Source organism: Pongo pygmaeus, chromosome 1, assembly GCF_028885625.2.
Source record: "Pongo pygmaeus isolate AG05252 chromosome 1, NHGRI_mPonPyg2-v2.0_pri, whole genome shotgun sequence".
NCBI classification, from domain to species: domain Eukaryota; kingdom Metazoa; phylum Chordata; class Mammalia; order Primates; family Hominidae; genus Pongo; species Pongo pygmaeus.
The window spans coordinates 113,643,847-113,664,950 of NC_072373.2; the positions used below are offsets into that span (position 1 = coordinate 113,643,847).

The 21,104-nt window shown below is 38.4% G+C and overlaps 1 protein-coding gene across 7 annotated transcripts in view; it reads right to left on the reverse strand.

The window, feature by feature from the left end:
* Positions 1-21,104, reverse strand: part of SLC22A15 (solute carrier family 22 member 15) — a 91,205-nt gene that overhangs the window by 6,087 nt on the left and 64,014 nt on the right. For 4 of the 7 annotated variants that reach the window (XR_008492284.2, XR_008492296.2, XM_054438048.2 and 1 more), the window contains one exon: positions 780-900. The exons of the other annotated variants lie outside the window; for them this stretch is intronic. Coding sequence is in view for 2 of the 4 variants with exons in the window: in XM_054438048.2 (XP_054294023.1) it covers positions 780-900 (121 nt within the window). In the remaining 2 variants the exon portion in view is untranslated. The remainder of the gene's footprint in view (positions 1-779; positions 901-21,104) is intronic. 7 annotated transcript variants of the gene reach the window in all.

Genomic DNA, 21,104 nt, shown 5'->3' on the forward strand with positions numbered 1-21,104 from the left:
GTAAATTACTAGCCAACTGCAGACGCTCTGCTCTCTTACTAGGAAAAATAACTTTAAATTAACAGGCAGAAAGAACCATGAGGCTTCTTGCATGGATAAGGGAAGGAGAAGGATTGTTTGGAATGATCCTCTAAAAGACTGAGAAAGAGCTGGCTGAGGGAATACCTGCCCAGGCCACAGAAGTAGTTCTGCAAAGCCTCAGCTGTATCCCCATCCTTCAAATTTGGGTATGTTTCCTGCTTTCAGACTTATTTTATGAAGGGAAATTTAGGCTGGATATTTATTCTTTTCAATAAACACATCCTATTCATTAAGAACCCAGCTTTAACAATTGCTGTTTAACTCTGATATTCACTTATTACTATATGAAATTATCTTTTAAAAATATGTGTATTTTGTGTTAAAATGTAGGCTCTGTGAGAATAGGGAGCTTGACCCCTTGTCTGTGATGTGTGATACAGGATGGGTGACTGAATAAATAAAATTCACCAAAATAATAATAGCATCTGTGCACTGTTTGGGTGACAGAATATGCCTAGCATAGAGTACTTCTCTTACAACTTACACTAAGGAATTGAGTCCACCATAAAGTGACATTTTCCAGCAGAGCAGGCAGAGAGCAGTCTGCAAAGGCAAGCGCTCAGCCTAAACTGCTTGCTGAATTACTGCTGTCACACACTAACTCCAGAAGCAGATGAAATGAGTACCACACCTCTGTTGGTGCAAGAATGGATGACAGTGTAGAATGTGTGAAGAATGAGGCTGTGTGAGACACATACCTGATGACTGTAGGGTAAAGCTCAGAGGTGTAGATATAAACAATGTTAAAGGCAGCACTGATGGTCAGCTTCCCCAGCAAGGACAAGGAATGGCTGTTCACCACTGCAAACACACCTGTGTCTGAGGAGGACAAGGGCAATGCCTGTGAGACCCACAGTTGAAACAATTCCTCTAAATGGCACATTTCATTTTGATGGAGCAGGCGGCATTCATGTTGATCTCAAAGAGCAAAGAGGTAGTGTAACCAAATACACATTCAGAAGGTTTAGTAATCACACAACACATGCAACTATTTTCTCAGTGTTTTGGCTCTACCCTTGAAAACTTACATAATGGTGTCATTAAGTGTGATAAACTTTCACTCACTCCTGAATGACAGGGTACCCTGAAAATTTCTGTACTGTCATAAAGTAAGCTTCATGGAAATTATAAGTTTCATCTTCCAAGGGTGTAACTTGACTCTCCTTTCTTCCGTCTTACTCACATAATCAATGACGTAAAACAGTGGTCTGCACAACAAGCCCTGATAAATACATGAGACAGAGGTAAACTCCAGAAAAGCTCTTATATGCAGTTTGCATTCTCTGGTGTTTCACTGAGAAGGTAAGGAACAATGCCATTCAATTACTGTCAGAAGATCAAAGACATTAATGTTCTTTCTTTCTTTTTTTTTGAGACAGAGTCTTGCTCTTGTCTCCCAGGCTGGAGTGCCGTGGTGCACTCTCAGCTCACTGCAACCTCCGCCTCCTGGGCTCAAGCGATTCTCCTGCCTCAGTCTCCCGAGTAGCTGCAATTACAGGCACCTGCCATTACGCCCAGCTAATTTTTGTATTTTTAGTAGAGACAGTGTTTCCCCATGTTGGCCAGGCTGGTCTTGACCTCCTGACCTCAGGTGATCCACCTGCCTCAGCCTTCCAAAGTGCCGAGATTTACAGGTGTGAGCCACCACGCCCAGCCATGTTCTTTAAATAACAAGAATCTAAACATGAAATTACTTTTACTCCTCAACTTCTCACTTGAATTACTAATCAATAGTAGTATTTTAGTTTCTTAATGTAATGCTTTTATTTTAAATGCAAAAAATATATTTCATGTCAGTTCATTTCTTTACCAAAAATGCTAACAATTATCTTTTATTTTTTTCCTTTATTAACATACTTTCTGGGATTCTACAATTTAATGAATTTTTTTTTAGAAAAGTTTAACCGCTCCCCTTCAATAATCATTTGCCTCTACCTTCAAAATAACAATTTACTTCTTATGAGGCAAAAAAGTTCTCATTGACTCTGTTGTACTTCCTGCCATTCCCTATCAAACGTCCCAGTGAATGACCACCACTCCATTTCCTCCAATGCACCTGTCCTGGCAACTTACTACAATCTGGCTTCCAATACCATCCTCGCCTGAAATTCCTACTCTTCAAGGTCAGCAGCAATGTCCTCATCACCAAATGTAATTGCCTCTCATTCTCCTTGACATTTCTGCCAAAGAGAACACTCTCGTTCCTTCCTTTGGAATGTATGGCTCACAGAAACCACTCTTCCTCTAAATAGCTCAAATGAAATATGCTCTCTTTCCTTCAACCTCCACTGCCCCAACTTTCCAATCCATTCAACTGGCATGCCTCAGACACTGCCTTGTGGCTGCTTACTTTTCCATCTTGCCTGTCCAAATTGGGATTTTGAGTTCTCTCAGACCCAGGTTGGTATCTTCCTTGTATTCGTGCTCCTCACTGCACCTCCCATAGCACTATGTACACTGGTGCTCACTAAATATCTGCTGAACTAATAAGTGGAAGGACTACAAGAGGGATTAATTTAGTGAATAGAACCTGTGTTCATGCTCTCTCAACTTGAAAGGAGGGAGGCACAGACATGCCCCAGTCCAAAAAATGTTTCACCTTCCCTGCTTAACTATAAAATATATCATCTTCTTTAAAGAGTGTGTCTTGAACAGAGTAGTCCAGACTCTGCCAGACTCCACCTTCTGGGGCTGCTTTCTGAAACTCTTCTGCCAGGCTATTTGGAAGACGATGTTAGCTCTTCTAAGTCCTGGATATATATTTTTAAGCCACAAGGTGCTTCTGATAAACAATCATGTCTTTTAGCATTTACCCTGAGATATGTTTCTCAACTTTTGAGATCTAACAACATTTTCACTTAAACCAATAATGAGGGCAAATTAAATTCATCAATTATTTTCCAGAAAACAGAATGAGTTGGGAAAATGGACTGGGAGGCATTGAACCAAACAGAAATATGCACATTTGCTTGATTGCAAATGATCTCTGGGACTGTTTTCAACCCATACAGAATGGTATCTTTCAGAACTGTATGGAGGCACTATACATCTTTAACAACAGGCTAAGGAACTGCCATCCTTGAAATCTGGATTCCAAGGGTGTGTCACAGAAAGTATATCTTCTTAATACCCACAAGATCCAAAACTAGATGAAGTTTTCCATGATAGGGTCAGGATAGCTCCAGCTATAGCCCATTTGGGAAGCCTGGCTCCAGCTACATGTCCACAGAATGCGTGCATTAGTCCAATACCCCATCTGATGCTTAAAACTTCTCTCGTATGTGCCTGCCAATGGGGTCTGCAGTTGCCACTTAAACCAGGGTAATTCACTTTTTCCTCAAGATAGCCCATGTCCATTTCAGACAGTATTGATTATGAGAAAATTATTTCTTTTTCTTTTTGGGACTCTGCCTGTGGGGCTGCTGGGCTGTTGGTCCTGGCAAATACTCAGGAAGGCTTTGAAGCCATTAGACTGGTTCCCTGGATTCTTTATCTGAAAATCAGATATTATTGGCTGTTACCAATGAATGTCCAAAGTGATGGTCTAGAAAAAAGAGCGATTTAAAAGACATGAGCAAAACTAAACTATCTTTTTAAAAAAGGAAATCTCAAAACATTTGTATACTTCAAATACTAATTCAAGGAGGCTATAAATTTATTCCAATGATGCAACTACTAAGGACATCATTTTCAGAACTATTTTTCTGGAAGGTTTTCCAGAGACCATTTGGGATCACCAGCAAAAAATGTCTTAGTATGATATAGTCACATTTCACTGACCCAAAATGGCAAAAAAATCAACTTTCTCATCCACTTCATTCACTGTGTGATTACAAGAAAATTGTTCATTTTGATTGTTCACGTTAAAAATCTTTAAGACAGGTACAGGTCCTCTACTATGATACATAAATGGGGTAAAAATCACAATGCATTTTGCTTCCCTCTGGCTTTTTATAAAAAGCGTATACACACAAACTTCTGTCACGATAGTTTCACCTTTTCTAGGATTTCACAATAATATAATAATACTGTTTGTAGACTTTTGTGTGTAGTTTCTTTCACTTAGCATGGTAGGACATAGTTCATTCCTTTTTTGTTATTGATTAATATTCCATTATATTGAGATACCACAATTTGTTTATCCATTCATCAGCTGAAGGGCATCTGAGTTCCATCCAGTTTGGGGCTATTATTAATAAATCCACTATGAACATTTGCATCAAAGTCTTTGTGTGGATCTAGGTTTCCACTTCTCATGAGCAAAGCTGGGTCATATAGTAAGTGTATGTTTCACTTTAAAATAAGTTGCTAAACATTTTCCAGAGTGTCTATACCATTTTGTATTTTTACTAGCAGTGTATATGAGTTACAGCTCCTCTTTATCACCAACACTTGCGGTCTCTGCAATTTTTGTCATTTTAATCAGTGCGCTGTGGCATCCCATTGTGGTTTCATTTTTATTTTTATTTAAGTTTCCATAAGTTATTGAGGTACAGGCGGTATTTGGTTACATGAGTAAGTTCTTTAGTGGTGATTTATGAGATTTTGTTGCACCCATTACCCGAGCAGTATACAGTGCACCCTGTTTGTAGTCTTTTATCCCTTGCCCCGCTTGCCTCCAAGTCCCCAAAGTCCACTGTATCATTCTTATGCCTTTGCGTCCTCATAGCTTAGCTCCCACATATCAGTGAGAACATACGATGTTTGGTTTTCCATTCCGAGTTACTTCACTTAGAATAATAGTCTCCAATCTCATCCAGGTCGCTGCAAATGCCATTAATTCATTCCGTTTTATGGCTGAGTAGTATTCCATCGTATATATACCACGGTGTCTTTATCCACTTGTTGACTGATAAGCATTTGGGTTGGTTCCACGATTTTACAATTGGGATTTGTGCTGCTATAAACATGCATGTGCAAGTATCTTTTTTGAATAATGACTTCTTTTCCTCTGGGTAGAGATACCCAGTAGTGGGATTGCTGGATCAAATGGTAGTTTTACTTTTAATTCTTTAAGGAATCTTCACACGGTTTTCCATAGTGGCTGTACTAGTTTACATTCCCACCAGCAGTGTGGAAGTGCTCCCTGATCACTCGCATCCATGCCAACATCTACTGTTTTTTGATTTTTTTATTATGACCAGTCTTGCAGGAGTAAGATGGTATCGCATTGTGGCTTTGATTTGCATTTCCCTGATCATTAGTGATGTTGAGCATTTTTTCATATGTTTTTTGGACATCTGTATATCTTCTTTTGAGAATTGTCTATTCATGTTCTTTGCCCACTTTTTGATGGGATTGTTTGTTTTTCCTTACTGATTTGTTTGAGTTTGTTGTAGATTCTGAATATTAGTCCTTTGTCAGATGTACAGATTGTGAAGATTTTCTCCCACTCTGTGGGTTGTCTGTTTACTCTGCTGACTGTTCCTTTTATTATGTAGAAGCTCTTCAGTTTAATTAAGTCCCAACTATTTATCTTTGTTTTTATTGCATTTGTTTTTGAGTTTTTGGTCATGAAATCCTTGCCTAAGCCAATATCTAGAAGGGTTCTTCCAAGGTTATCTTCTAGTATTTTTATAGTTTCAGGTCTTAGATTTAAGTCCTTATCCATCTTGAGTTGATTTTTGTATAAGGTGAGAAATGAGTATCCAATTTCATTCTCCTACTTGTGGCTAGCCAATTATCCCAGCACCATTTGTTGAAAAGGGTGTCCTTTCCCCACTTTATGTTTTTGTTTGGTTTCTTGAAGATCAGTTGGCTGTTAAGTATTTGGATTTATTTCTGAGTTCTGTATTCTGTTCCATTGGTCTGTATGCCTGTTTTTATACCACTACCATGCTGTTTTGGTGACTATGGCCCTATAGTACAGTTTGTGTTATGCCTCCAGATCTGTTCTTTTTGCTTAGTCTTGCTTTGGCTATGTGGGCTCTTTTTTGGTTCCATATGAATTTTAGAATTGTTTTTTCTAATTCTGTGAGGAATGATGGTGGTATTTTAATGAGGATTGCATTGAATTTGTAGATTGCTTTTGGCAATTTTCACAATATTGATTCTACCCATCCATGAGCATGGAATGTTTTTCTATTTATTTGTGTAATCTATGATTTCTTTCAGCAGTGTTTTGTAGTTTTCCTTGTAGAGGTTTTTCGACTCCTTGGTTAGGTATATTTCTAAGTATTTTATTTTTTGGCAGCTACCATAAAGGGGTTGAGTTCTTGATTTAATTCTCTGCTTGGCTGCCATTGGTGTATAGAAGAGCTACTAATTTCTGTACATTAATCTTGTATCCAGAAACTTTGCTGAATTCTTTTATCAGTTCTAGGAGCTTTCTGGAGGAGTCTTTAGGATTTCTGAGGTAAACAATTATATCATCAGCAAACAGTGACAGTATGACTTCCTCTTTACTGATTTGAATGCCCTTTATTTCTTTCTCTTGTCTGATTGCTCTGGTTAGGACTTCCAGTACTATGTTGAAGAGGAGTGGTGAGAGTGGGCATCCTTGTCTTGTTCCAGTTCTCAGAGGGAATGCTTTCAACTTTTCAGTATTATGTTGGCTGTGGGTTTGTTATAGATGGCTTTTGTTACATTGAGGTATGTCCCTTGTATGCCGAGTTATAATCATAAAGGGATGCTGGGTTTTGTCTAATGCTTTTTCTGCATCTATTGAGATGATCATGTAATTTTTGTTTTTAATTCTGTTTATATGGTGTATCACATTGACTTGTGTATGTTAAACCATCCCTGCTTCCCTGGTATGAAACCCACTTGATCATGGTGGATTATCTTTTTGATATGTTGTTGGATTTGGTTAGCTAGTATTTTGTAAAGGATTTTAGCAACTATGTTTATCAAGGATATCAGTCTGTAGTTTTCTTTTTTCGTTATGTGCTTTCCTGGTTTTGGTATTAGGGTGATGCTGGCTTCATAGAATGAGTTAGGGAAGGTTCCTTCTTTCTCTGTCTTGTGGAATAGTGTCAAAAGGATTAGTACCAGTTCGTTAAATGGCTGGTAGAATTCTGCTGTAAATCTGTCTGGTCCTGGACTTTTTTTTGTTGGTAATTTTTAAATTACCATTTCAATCTCGCTGCTTGTTATTGGTCTGTTCGGGGTATCTAATTATTCCTGATTTAAGCTAGGAGGGTTGTATTTTTCCACGAATTTATCCACCTCTTTCTAGGTTTTCTAGTTTATGTGTGTGAAGGTGTTCATAGTAGCCTTGAATGATCTTTTGTATTTCAGTGGTGTCAGTTGTAATGTCTCCTGTATCATTTCTTAATGAGGTTATTTTGATTTTCTCTCTTTTCTTGGTTAATCTTGCTAATGATCTACCAATTATATTTATCTTTTCAAAGAACCGGCTTTTTGTTTCATTTATCTTTTGTATTTGTTTGTTTCATTTCATTTAGTTCTGCTCTGATCTTGGTTATTTCCTTTCTTCTGCTGGGTTTGGGTTTGGTTTGTTCTTGTTTCCTAGTTCCTTGAGGTGTGACCTTAGAATGTCACTTTGCACTCTTCTAGTCTTTTTGATGTAGGTGTTTAGGGGTATGAACTTTCCTCTTAGCACTGCCTTTGCTGTATCACAGAGGTTTTGATAGGTTGTGTCATTACTGTCATTCAGTTTGAAGAATTTTTTAATTTCTATCTTGATTTTGTTTTTGACCCGATGCTCATTCAGGAGCAGGTTATTTAATTTCCATATACTTGCGTGGTTTTGAAGATTCCTTTTGGAGTTGATTTCCAGTTTTATTCCACTGTGGTCTGAGAGAGTGCTTGATATAATTTCAAATTTCTTAAATTTATTGAGGCTCGTTTTAGGGCTTTTCATATGGTCTGTCTTGGAGAAAGTTTCATGTGCTGTTGATCAGAATGTGTATTCTGTGGTTGTTGCATGAAATGTTCTGTATATATCTGTTAAGTTCATTTGTTCCAAGGTATAGTTTAAATCCATTATTTCTTTGTTGATTTTGTCTTGATGACCTGTCTAGTGCTGTCAGTGGAGTACTGAAAGTCCCCCATTATTATTATGTTGCTGTCTCTCTCATTTCCTAGATCTATTAGTAATTGTTTTATAAATTTGAGAGCTCTAGTGTTAGGTACATATATGTTTAGGATCGTGATATTTTCCTGCTGGACAAGGCCTTTTGCCGTTATATAATGTCCCTCTTTGTCTCTTTTAACTGCTGTTGCTTTAGTTTGTTTTGTCTGATATAAGAATAGCTACCCTGCTCACTTTTTGTGTCCATTTGCATGAAATGCCTTTTTCCACCCCTTTACCTTAAGTTTATGTGAGCCCTTAATGTGTTAGGTGAGTCTCCTAAGGCAGCAGATAGTTGCTTGGTGAGTTCTTATCCATTTTGCAGTTCTGTATCTTTTAAGTGGAGCAGTTAGGCCATTTACATTCAATGTTAGTATTGAGACGTGAGGTACCCTTGCATTCATTGTGCTATTTTTTGCCTGTCTACCTTGGGTTTTTTGTTGTTTTTGCTTTTTAACTTGTGTTTTGTTTTATAGGTCCTGTGTGATTTATGCTTTAAAGAGTTTCTGTTTTGATGTGTTTCCAGGATTTGTTTCAAGATTTAGAGCTCCTTTTAGCAGTTCTTGTAGTGGTGGTTTGGTAGTGGCGAATTCTCTCAGCATTTGTTTGTCTGAAAAAGACTATCTTTCCTTCATATATGATGCTTAATTTCACTGGATACAAAATTCTTGGCTGATAATTGTTCTGTTTGAGGAGGCTGAAAACAGGGCCCCAATCCCTTCTAGCTTGTAGGGTTTCTGATGAGAAATCTGCCGTTAATCTGAGAAGTTTTCCTTTATGGGTTACCTGCTGCTTCTGTCTCACAGTTTCTTAAGACTGTTTGCTTTGCCTTAACTTTAGATAACCTGATGACAATGGGCCTAGGTGATGATCTTTTTGTGATGAACTTCCCAGGTGTTCTTTGTGCTTCTTGTATTTGGATGTCTAGGTCTCTAGCAAGGCCAGGGAAGTTTTCCTTGATTAATCCCCCAAATATGTTTTCCAAACTTTCAGATTTCTCTTCTTCCTCAGAAACACCAATTATTCTTTGGTTTGGTCATTTAACATAACCCCAGACTTCTTGGAGGCTTTGTTCATATTTTCTTATTCTTTTTTCTTTGTCTTTGTTGGATTGGGTTAATTCAAAAACCTTGTCTTAGAGCTTTGAATTTCTTTCTTCTGCTTGTTCAATTCTATAGCTGAGACTTTCCCAAGCATTTTGCATTTCTATAAGTGTGTCCAATGTTTTCTGAAGTTTTCATTGTTTTTTATTTAAGCTATCTATTTCCTTGAATATTTCTCCCTTCACTTCTTGTATCATTTTTTGGAGTTCCTTGCATTGGGCTTTGCTTTTTTCTGGTGCCTCAATTTAATAACTAACCTTTTATCTGTCAGAGGGAAGGTCTAGGTTAAAGGCTGCTGTTCAGATTCTTTTGTCTCACGGGGTATTCCCTTGATGTAGTACTCTCCCCCTTTTCCTATGGATGTGGCTTCCTGTGAACCAAACTGCAGTGATTGTTGTCTCTCTTCTGGGTCTAGCCACCCAGCGAGTCTACCTGGCTCCGGGCTGGTACTGGGGGTTGTCTGTATAGAGTCCTGTGATGTGAACTGTCTATGGGTTTCTCAGCTGTGGATAACAGTGCCTGTTCTGGTGGAGGTGCCAGGAGGGTGCAATGGACTCTGTGAGGGTTCTTAGCTTTTGTGGGGACTTTTGTTTGTTTTTTGAGATGGAGTCTCGCTCTGTCGCCCAGGCTGGAGTGCAGTGGCACGATCTTGGCTCACGGCAATCACTGTCTCCCGGGTTCAAGCGATTCTTCTGCCTCAGCGCCCCGAGTAGCTGGGACTACAGCTGCATGCCACCATGCCTGGCTAATTTTTTCTATTTTTAGTAGAGGCGGTGTTTCACCATCTTGGCCAGGCTGGTCTCGAACTCCTGACCTTGTGATCCGCCCACCTCGGCCTCCCATAGTGCTGGGATTACAGGTGTAAGCCACCATGCCCGGCCAGTTTTTGTGATTTAATGCTCTATTTTTGTGCTAGTTGGCTTCCTGCTGGGAGGTGGCACTTATCCAGAGAGCATCAGCTATGGTAGTATGGAGAGGAATCAGCAGTGGGTGGGGCCCTAGAACTCCCAAGATTTTATGCCTTTTGCCTTTACCTACCAGGGTGGGGAGGGAAGGCTGTTAGGTGGGGGCAGGGCTAGGCCACCCTCCCAAGGGATCCCTGTGGTGCCTGGCAGGAATGGCCTCCTTAGGGAACCAGCGAGCTCCCAGGGCCTTTCCTGCTGCTTCCTTCACGCCTGTATTTTGCTGGCTGTCTTAATTGACTCAGACCAGGTAAGGTGGGAAACTTCTCCTGCAGTTTCTCCAGTGAGGGTGTGTGTTCAGGAGAGGAGGATCTCCCTTTCCCACTTCCGCAATTGGGGCACTCAGTATTTGGAATGTCTCCTGGTCCTGTAGGAGCAGTCAGCTTCCTTCAAAGGGACTGTGGGTCCTCTCGGGACTGCTGGTTTGTTCTTGTTGTCAGTCTGGAGCTAAAGTTCATGATGTGAGCCTCCACACAGTGCTCTGTCCATCTGAGTCAGAGCTGCAATCTAGTCCTGCTTTCTGTCCGCCACGATGATCCTGATACTGTGGTTTCAATTTCCATTTCCCTAATGTCTGATGATGTTGAACAACTTTCCCCATATTTATTTGCCATTTTTATATCTTTTTGGAGAAACATCCATTCAAATCTTTTGCCTATTTTTTCCTCATTATTAGAGTCCCTTCTATATTCTGGATACAAGTCTTTTATCAGATATATGTTTTACAGATATTTTCTCCCAGTTTGTGTCTTACTTTTCATTTCTGTAATAGTGTCTTTTAAAAAGCAAAAGTTTTTAATTTTATGAAGTCTAGGTCTTAAATTTCTTTTCTTTTTGTGTTTTTGGTGTCCTAGTTAAGAAATATTTGCCTAACTCAAAGTCACTAAGATTTTTCTCCTATGTTCTCTTCTAGGAGTTGCACAATACAGTTTTAGCATTTACATTTCAGTTAAACAACCATTTCAAGTTTATTACTGCATATAATGTGACTTACAGGTTGAAGTTATATTTTTTGTATATGGAGATCCAATTATTTCAGCACCGTTTTTTAAAAAGGTTATGTTTTCCTCATTGAATTAACATGTCATTTTCATCAAAAATTAACTGACCATGAGCACTTTTCTGTATGTATATTATGACTGAGTAAAATATTTTTAAAAGGTGAATGAAACCTCAGCTCTGTCAAAAAAAAAATCAATTGACCATATATGTGGTTCCATTTCATATTCAACTCTGTTCCAGTATCTATAGAGACATTCCTATGCCAATATTGTACTGTCTTGATTAATGTAACTTCATTATAAGTCTTTTTTTTTTTAAATTTTTATTTATTTATTTATTTTTTAAATTTTATATTTTTATTTATTATTATTATTATACTTTAGGTTTTATGGTACATGTGCGCAAGATGCAGGTAAGTTACATATGTATACATGTGCCATGCTGGTGCGCTGCACCCACTAACTCGTCATCTAGCATTAGGTATATCTCCCAATGCTATCCCTCCCCCCTCCCCCCACCCCACAACAGTCCCCGAAGTGTGATGTTCCCCTTCCTGTGTCCATGTGTTCTCATTGTTCAATTCCCACCTACGAGTGAGAATATGCGGTGTTTGGTTTTTTGTTCTTGCGATAGCTTACTGAGAATGATGATTTCCAGTTTCATCCATGTCCCTACAAAAGACATGAACTCATCATTTTTTATGGCTGCATAGTATTCCATGGTGTATATGTGCCACATTTTCTTAATCCAGTCTATCGTTGTTGGACATTTGGGTTGGTTCCAAGTCTTTGCTATTGTGAATAATGTGGCAATAAACATACGTGTGCATGTGTCTTTATAGCAGCATGATTTATAGTCCTTTGGGTATATACCCAGTAATGGGATGGCTGGGTCGAATGGAATTTCTAGTTCTAGATCCCTGAGGAATCGCCACACTGACTTCCACAAGGGTTGAACTAGTTTACAGTCCCACCAACAGTGTAAAAGTGTTCCTATTTCTCCACATCCTCTCCAGCACCTGTTGTTTCCTGACTTTTTAATGATTGCCATTCTAACTGGTGTGAGATGGTATCTCATTGTGGTTTTGATTTGCATTTCTCTGATGGCCAGTGATGGTGAGCATTTTTTCATGTGTTTTTTGGCTGCATAAATGTCTTCTTTTGAGAAGTGTCTGTTCATGTCCTTCGCCCACTTTTTGATGGGGTTGTTTGTTTTTTTCTTGTAAATTTGTTGGAGTTCATTGTAGATTCTGGATATTAGCCCTTTGTCAGATGAGTAGGTTGCGAAAATTTTCTCCCATTTTGTAGGTTGCCTGTTCACTCTGCTGGTAGTTTCCTTTGCTGTGCAGAAGCTCTTGAGTTTAATTAGATCCCATTTGTCAATTTTGGCTTTTGTTGCCATTGCTTTTGGTGTTTTAGACATGAAGTCTTTGCCCACGCCTATGTCCTGAATGGTAATGCCTAGGTTTTCTTCTAGGGTTTTTATGGTTTTAGGTCTAACATTTAAGTCTTTAATCCATCTTGAATTGATTTTTGTATAAGGTGTAAGGAAGGGATCCAGTTTCAGCTTTCTACATATGGCTAGCCAATTTTCCCAGCACCATTTATTAAATAGGGAATCCTTTCCCCATTTCTTGTTTTTGTCAGGTTTGTCAAAGATCAGATAGTTGTAGATATGTGGCATTAGTTCTGACGGCTCTGTTCTGTTCCATTGATCTATATCTCTGTTTTGGTACCAGTACCATGCTGTTTTGGTTACTGTAGCCTTGTAGTATAGTTTGAAGTCAGGTAGTGTGATGCCTCCAGCTTTGTTCTTTTGGCTTAGGATTGACTTGGCGATGCGGGCTCTTTTTTGGTTCCATATGAACTTTAAAGTAGTTTTTTCCAATTCTGTGAAGAAAGTCATTGGTAGCTTGACGGGGATGGCATTGAATCTGTAAATTACCTTGGGAAGGATGGCCATTTTCACGATATTGATTCTTCCTACCCATGAGCATGGAATGTTCTTCCATTTGTTTGTATCCTCTTTTATTTCCTTGAGCAGTGGTTTGTAGTTCTCCTTGAAGAGGTCCTTCACATCCCTTGTAAGTTGGATTCCTAGGTATTTTATACTCTTTGAAGCAATTGTGAATGGGAGTTCACTCATGATTTGGCTCTCTGTTTGTCTGTTATTGGTGTATAAGAATGCTTGTGATTTTTGTACATTGATTTTGTATCCTGAGACTTTGCTGAAGTTGCTTATCAGCTTAAGGAGATTTTGGGCTGAGACACTGGGGTTTTCTAGATATACTATCATGTCATCTGCAAACAGGGACAATTTGACTTCCTCTTTTCCTAATTGAATACCCTTGATTTCCTTCTCCTGCCTAATTGCCCTGGCCAGAACTTCCAACATTATGTTGAATAGAAGTGGTGAGAGAGGGCATCCCTGTCTTGTGCCAGTTTTCAAAGGGAATGCTTCCAGTTTTTGCCCATTCAGTATGATATTGGCTGTGGGTTTGTCATAGATAGCTCTTATTATTTTGAGATATGTCCCATCAATACCTAATTTATTGAGAGTTTTTAGCATGAAGGGTTGTTGAATTTTGTCAAAGGCCTTTTCTGCATCTATTGAGATAATCATGTGGTTTTTGTCTTTGGTTCTGTTTATATGCTGGATTACATTTACTGATTTGCGTATATTGAACCAGCCTTGCATCCCAGGGATGAAGCCCACTTGATCATGGTGGATAAGCTTTTTGATGTGCTGCTGGATTCTGTTTGCCAGTATTTTATTGAGGATTTTTGCATCAATGTTCATCAAGGATACTGGTCTAAAATTCTCTTTTTTTGTTGTGTCTCTGCCAGGCTTTGGTATCAGGATGATGCTGGCCTCATAAAATGAGTTAGGGAGGATTCCCTCTTTTTCTATTGATTGGAATAGTTTCAGAAGGAATGGTACCAGCTCCTCCTTGTACCTCTGGTAGAATTCGGCTGTGAACCCATCTGGTCCTGGACTTTTTTTGGTTGGTAAGCTATTGATTATTGCCACAATTTCAGCTCCTGTTATTGGTCTATTCAGAGATTCAACTTCTTCCTGGTTTAGTCTTGGGAGGGTGTATGTGTTGAGGAATTTATCCATTTCTTCTTGATTTTCTAGTTTATTTGCGTAGAGGTGTTTGTAATATTCTCTGATGGTAGTTTGTATTTCTGTGGGATCGGTGGTGATATCCCCTTTATCATTTTTTATTTGATTCTTCTCTCTTTTTTTCTTTATTAATCTTGCTAGCGGTCTATCAATTTTGTTGATCCTTTCAAAAAACCAGCTCCTGGATTCATTTATTTTTTGAAGGGTTTTTTGTGTCTCTATTTCCTTCAGTTCTGCTCTGATTTTAGTTATTTCTTGCCTTCTGCTAGCTTTTGAATGTGTTTGCTCTTGCTTTTCTAGTTCTTTTAATTGTGATGTTAGGGTGTCAATTTTGGATCTTTCCTGCTTTCTCTTGTGGGCATTTAGTGCTATAAATTTCCCTCTACACACTGCTTTGAATGCATCCCAGAGATTCTGGTATGTTGTGTCTTGGTTCTCGTTGGTTCCAAAGAACATCTTTATTTCTGCCTTCATTTCGTTATGTACCTAGTAGTCATTCAGGAGCAGGTTGTTCAGTTTCCACGTAGTTGAGCGGTTTTGGGTGAGATTCTTAATCCTGAGTTCTAGCTTGATTGCACTGTGATCTGAGAGATAGTTTGTTATAATTTCTGTTCTTTTACATTTATTGAGGAGAGCTTTACTTCCAAGTATGTGGTCAATTTTGGAATAGGTGTGGTGTGGTGCTGAAAAAAATGTATATTCTGTTGATTTGGGATGGAGAGTTCTGTAGATGTCTATTAGGTCCGCTTGGTGCAGAGCTGAGTTCAATTCCTGGGTATCCTTGTTGACTTTCTGTGTCGTTGATCTGTCTAATGTTGACAGTGGGGTGTTAAAGTCTCCCATTATTAATGTGTGGGAGTCTAAGTCTCTTTGTAGGTCACTCAGGACTTGCTTTATGAATCTGGGTGCTCCTGTATTGGGTGCATATATATTTAGGATAGTTAGCTCTTCTTGTTGAATTGATCCCTTTACCATTATGTAATGGCCTTCTTTGTCTCTTTTGATCTTTGTTGGTTTAAAGTCTGTTTTATCAGAGACTAGGATTGCAACCCCTGCCTTTTTTTGTTTTCCATTTGCTTGGTAGATCTTCCTCCATCCTTTTATTTTGAGCCTATTTATTTTGAGATGGAGTCTCACTCTGTAGCCCAGGCTGGAGTGCAGTGGCATGATCTCGGCTCACTGCAACCTCCACCTCCTGGGTTCAAGCAATTCTCCTGCCTCAGCCTCCAGAGTAGCTGGGATTACAGAGGTGCACCATCACGCCCAGCTAATTTTTGTATTTTTAGTAGAGACAGGGTTTCACCATGTTGGCCAAGCTGGTCGTGAACTCCTCACCTTAGGAGACCCACCCACCTCAGCCTCCCAAAGTGCTGGGATTACATGCATGAGCCACCATGCCCAGCCTATTATAAGTCTTATAATCAGGTAGGTTAATTTCTTCAACTTTGTTTTTCCTTGATAAAATTATTTTGGATAGTCCAGATCCTTTGAATTTCCATAAAAATTTTAGTATTGGCCAGGCGCGGTGGCTCACACCTGTAATCCCAGCACTTTGGGAGGCCGAGGCGGGCAGATCACCCGAGATCAGGAGTTCAAGACCAGCCTGACCAACATGGTGAAACCCCGTCTCTACTAAAAAAATACAAAAAATTAGCTGGGCGTGACAGCGGGCGCCTGTAATCCCAGCTACTTGGGAGGCTGAGGCAGGAGAATCCCTCGAACCCTGGAGGCAGAGGTTGCAGTGAGCCGAGATTGCGCCACTGGACTCCAGCTTGGGCATGACAGAGCAAGACTCCGTCTCAAAAAAAAAAAGAGTTTCAGTATTAACTTGTCAATTTCTATCACTAAAAGAAGACTGCTGGAAATTTTACTGATATCACACTGAATGAAGATAAATCAGTTTGGGGAGTGCTGATATCTTAATATCTTCTGGTCCATAAGCATGGTAATCTATTTATTTATTATTATTACTATTACCAATTCATTTAGTTCATCTTCTTTAATTTTTCTCATCAGCATTTTAAAGTTTTTTGTAGTCATATACATATTTCATAAAATTTATCCCTAAATTTTTCATATTTTTCATTTTATTATAAATGGCATTGGTTTATTTCAGTTTTAACTGTTTGTTGCTAATATGTAGAAAGAAAATTGTTTATCACATGACTCTGCTAAGCTCATCTATTAATTCTTACAGATTTCTTTTTTGTATATTCCTTAGGACTTTCTATGAAGGTGATCATGATGTAGTCTAGTGAATAAAGACAGTTTTACTTCTGTTCCACTTTAAATCCCTTTAATTTCTTTTTATTGCTTTATTATATTCACTAGTACTTTTTGTATAATGTTCCATAGAAATGGTAAGAATGGACATCCTGGCCTTTTTCCTGACCTTAAAATATAAGTATTCAATCTTTCACCAGTAAATGTGATGTTTACTGTAGGTTTTCCCTTAATACTCTTTATCAAGTTAAGAAAATTCCTGACCTCATGATCCGCCTGCCTCAGCCTCCCAAAGTGCTAGGATTACAGGCATAAGCCAAAGCGCCTGGCCACTAATTGGCTTTTAAATGTTAAACCAACCTTGCATTTGTGGGATAAAACTCGCTTAGTCATTATGTATTGTCTTTTTTATGCAGTGCTGGACTCAATTTGCTAATATTTTGTTTAAGATTTTTACATCTATATTAATGAGAGAGATTGATCTGTAGTTTTCTCTTCTTACAATGCCTTTATTTTGTTTGGTTTAGGTACCAAAGTAATTGCTGGCCCTTAGAGGCTAAGTTGGGAGAGTTATTCTCTCCTCTTTATTTTCTGGAAAAGTGTGTACAATTGATGCTATTTCTTTTGCGTTTCATAGAATTCACCAGTAAAGCCATCTGGGCCTAGAATTCTCTTTGTAGGAATGTTTTTAACCACAAATTCAATTTTTTTTAGTACATATGGTGCTATTTAGTACATATGTTTTTAAGTAAGCTTTGGTAGTTTGTAATCTTTCAAGAAATTTGCCCATTTTACCTAAGTTGAAATTTATTGACATAAAAATGTTCATAATATTCCCTTACTAATGCCTATAGGTTCTATAGTGATGCCCCCTCTTTCATTCCACATATTGGTAATGTGTGTCTTCTTTCTTTTCTCTTTATTATCTTGGTTAGAGGTTTAATAATTGTATTGGTCTTAAGGATTTTTCTCCATTGTTTTTGTTTTCATTCTATTGATATTTTTGCTTTTATATTTATTATTTTCTTCTTGTGCTTGCATTGTGCTTAATTAGCTCTTCTTTTTTAAAATTTGTTATCTACTTTCTTAAGTTGGAAGCTTAGATCATTAATTCGAAAACTTTATTTTTTTCTGATACTTAAAAGAATTATATACATTTCCCTCTAAGCATTACTTTATTTGCCTCCCATAAACTATGATATAGTATACTCCATATTTTTTTGAGACATAGTCTCACTCTGTCACCCAGGTTAGAGTGCAGTGGTGCAATCTCGGCTCACTGCAACCTCCACCTCCCGGGTTCAAGGGAGTCTCCTGCCTCAGCGTCCCGAATAGCTGGGATTACAGGTGTGCACCACCATGACTGGCTAATATTTTTGTACTTTTATTAGAGACAGGGTTTCACCATGTTGGCCAGGCTGATCTCCAACTCCTGACTTCAAGTGATCCGCCCACCTCAGCCTCCCAAAGGGCTGGGATTACAGGCATAAGCCACTGTGCCGGGCTGATACAGTATATTTTACTGTTCAATTGAAAATATTTTCCAGTTTTCCTTGTGATTTTTTTCTTCAATGCACATGTTTTTAGAAGGATGTTGTTCCATATCCATATATTTGAGGATCTTCCAGATATCTTTCTGTTGGTGACTTTTAGTTTAATTCTACTCTGGTCAACTAACTTGTTTTTGTAAATTTTCAATTCTTCTAAACTGATTGAAACTTATTTTATGGCCTAGAATATGGTCTCTCTTGGCAAATGTTCTCTGTGCACTTCAAATGGAATACATATTCTATTGGTTTAGGGTAGAGTGACCTATAATTCAGGTCCTATTGGTTGTTCAAGTCTATATTTGCTGTTTACCTTTTTATCAATCACTGAGAAAGTGATACTGAAGTATTTGTGTTTCTTGGATTTGTCTATTTTGCCTTTCAATTCTATATGTTTTTGCTTTGTGTACTATAAATTTATTGCAAGTATACACATAGACCGTTAGGACTGCTCTATCCTCTTGATGAACTGATACTTTCTTATTATGTGTTTATAGTTTTTATCAAATTTGCAAAGCATTTGAGCATTTCTGCAAATACTTTTTCTTTATCCCCTCCTTCTAAGACTAATATTACACATATGTAGGTCACTTAATATTGTCCCACAACTCACTGATGTTTTGTTGGTTTTTTATTCAATTTTTTTTGTTTCATGTTGTATAGTTTTTTTATGTCTTTAACTGATCTTTTCTTCTGTTTAGTGTTTAACCTGTTGCTAATCTCATCTACTGCATTTTTTCATGTATTATATGTTTCATCTCTAGATGAAAGTGTCTTCTTCTTTCCTTTGGCCTCTCTGCTTGTATTCTGCTTGTATTCTTAAGTACATGGAGTACATTTATAATAGCTGTTTTAACATTCTTGTCTCTTAATTCTATCATCTGTGTATTTTTGGTTTTGTTTCTATTGATTTTTCTTCTACTTGTGGGAGGTATTTTCCTGCTTATTTGCATGCCTGGTGATTTTGAGCGGAGGCTACAACCTCAATGTTTTTTTTTGTTAATGTTATCTTTTGGGGTGCTAGACTTTATTGTTCCTTTAAGTCTTGTTGGTCTTTGTTACGTGATGCAGTTAAGTTACTTGGAATCAGCTGATCTTTCTGAGTTTTGTTTTTAAGCACTTTTATGGCAAAACAAACAAACAAAAAACTAGAGTTTTCCTAAAATGACTTTGACCTAGGATGTCTCTATCCAATGCTCTGCAACTGGCTGAAGAGAACACAAAACATTCATGGATTCAACAATCGAAGGATTGTTCTGCCTGCCACTTTCTGGTGGTCTCCCCCTGGCCTCAGTAGTTTCTTCAAATGCATGCTCAAATCAAAGACTAGGAGGTTTCTTCTGCAGACCTCTGGAGTTCTCCCTCTGTGTATCTTACTACTCTCCAGTATTTTGCTCAACAAATTCCAGACATCTTGGCTTCCCCAAGCCTCAATTTCTGTTTCTTCAATTTAGTAAGAATGCTATGATTTGTTTGGCTTCCCTTCCCTGCACTGTGGTTTGGCAACCATGTGCTAGGGCATTTTCAGAGCCTACTTTGTTTATTTTCTCCTCTCAGGGATCACTGCCTGTCCTATGCAGTCTGTTGTCCAATGTCTGAAAATCAACATTTCTTATATATATACATATTTTGTCTGGTTCTATTGTTGTTTAAAGCAAGTCAGCTGGTCTTCATCACTATCATGGACTGAGCTTAAAGTTCCCATAGCATTTTGTTGTCAATTCTCATATAGTACTGTGTTTTATTATTATTTTTGAATCCTTAATTACTCTCATTAGATTGTAAACTCTTTGAGACCAGGAAATAGATTTTGTTTATGAATAGTATCTTTTGTATCATAGACACTAGAGAAGTCAAATAAAGAAATGTGCAGACCAACGTCAGGAAAAGAAATGAGATATGAAGGTTCCACTAGGGCTGAGTCTAAGGACACTCCCTCACTAAGAACCATGTTTATCATGCCATGATCTCCTACTGGTCAGATTCTCTGGCAGGACCACAACTGCCATAATCCTCATCAATGACAGCCCAATGCCACTCTGACAACCCAGGTTCAACACTGGCCAATTCCCATCAGGCCTGCACACTAAAGAGTTAAGAACTGGCTTTAGTCAGGCAGCATTAATCCTCTGACTTCAGCTTCATTATTTACAATGAATACTTTGGTTCTAAAACTCTTATCTGGCCAGGCACAATGGTCATGCCTATAATCCCAGCACTTTGGGAGGCCAAGGCAGGAGAATCACTTGAGACCAGGAGTTCCAGACCAGCCTACAAAAATAATTTTTTTTTAATTTAAAAATTAGCCTGGCATGGCTGGCATATGCCTGTAGTCCTAGTTACTCAGGAGACTGAGGTGGTAAGACTGCTTGAGCCCAAGAGGTCAAGGCTGCAGTGAGCTATGACCACACCATTGCAGTCCAGCCTGGGAAACAGAGTGAGACCCTGTCTCAAAACAAACCATACAAAAAAACCTCTCTAAGAGTTTGAGAAAACAACATTCCCAAAAGAGGACTGACTTTAGAGTCGGAACAAATCTGAATCCCGGATGTGCTACTTACTTGCTATGCAACCTTGGACGTGTTGCTTGACCAATCTGAGCTTTTGTTTCCTTATAAAATGGGGATAATATATAATACCTTCTGTATATAAAGAGAATCCAGCACTTGATTAACACTTAATAAATGGTAGCAAGTGTTCTAAGGTTAATTAGAATCCTCCACGCAAGCAGAGTTCAGGTAAAATGTCTGATTACTAATCTGGGAAAAACATTAGTGGCCACCTGCTAATATTACTCCCAGAGGAGAACATTTACTTCAATGCCAACCAGCATGCAAATATATACTGGGCAGGACACTTCTGTCTAATAATTATAAACCAAAGGCTGAGGAATGCCAAACAATCTATTTTCTGGCTTACTGGCTATCTCTTCTAGAGATACATTGTCACAGTCTCCACAAATGCTTCTGACACAGAGAACCACAATCAAATACAGGTGCTAAAAAATAATGGTGGGTAGAGGGTT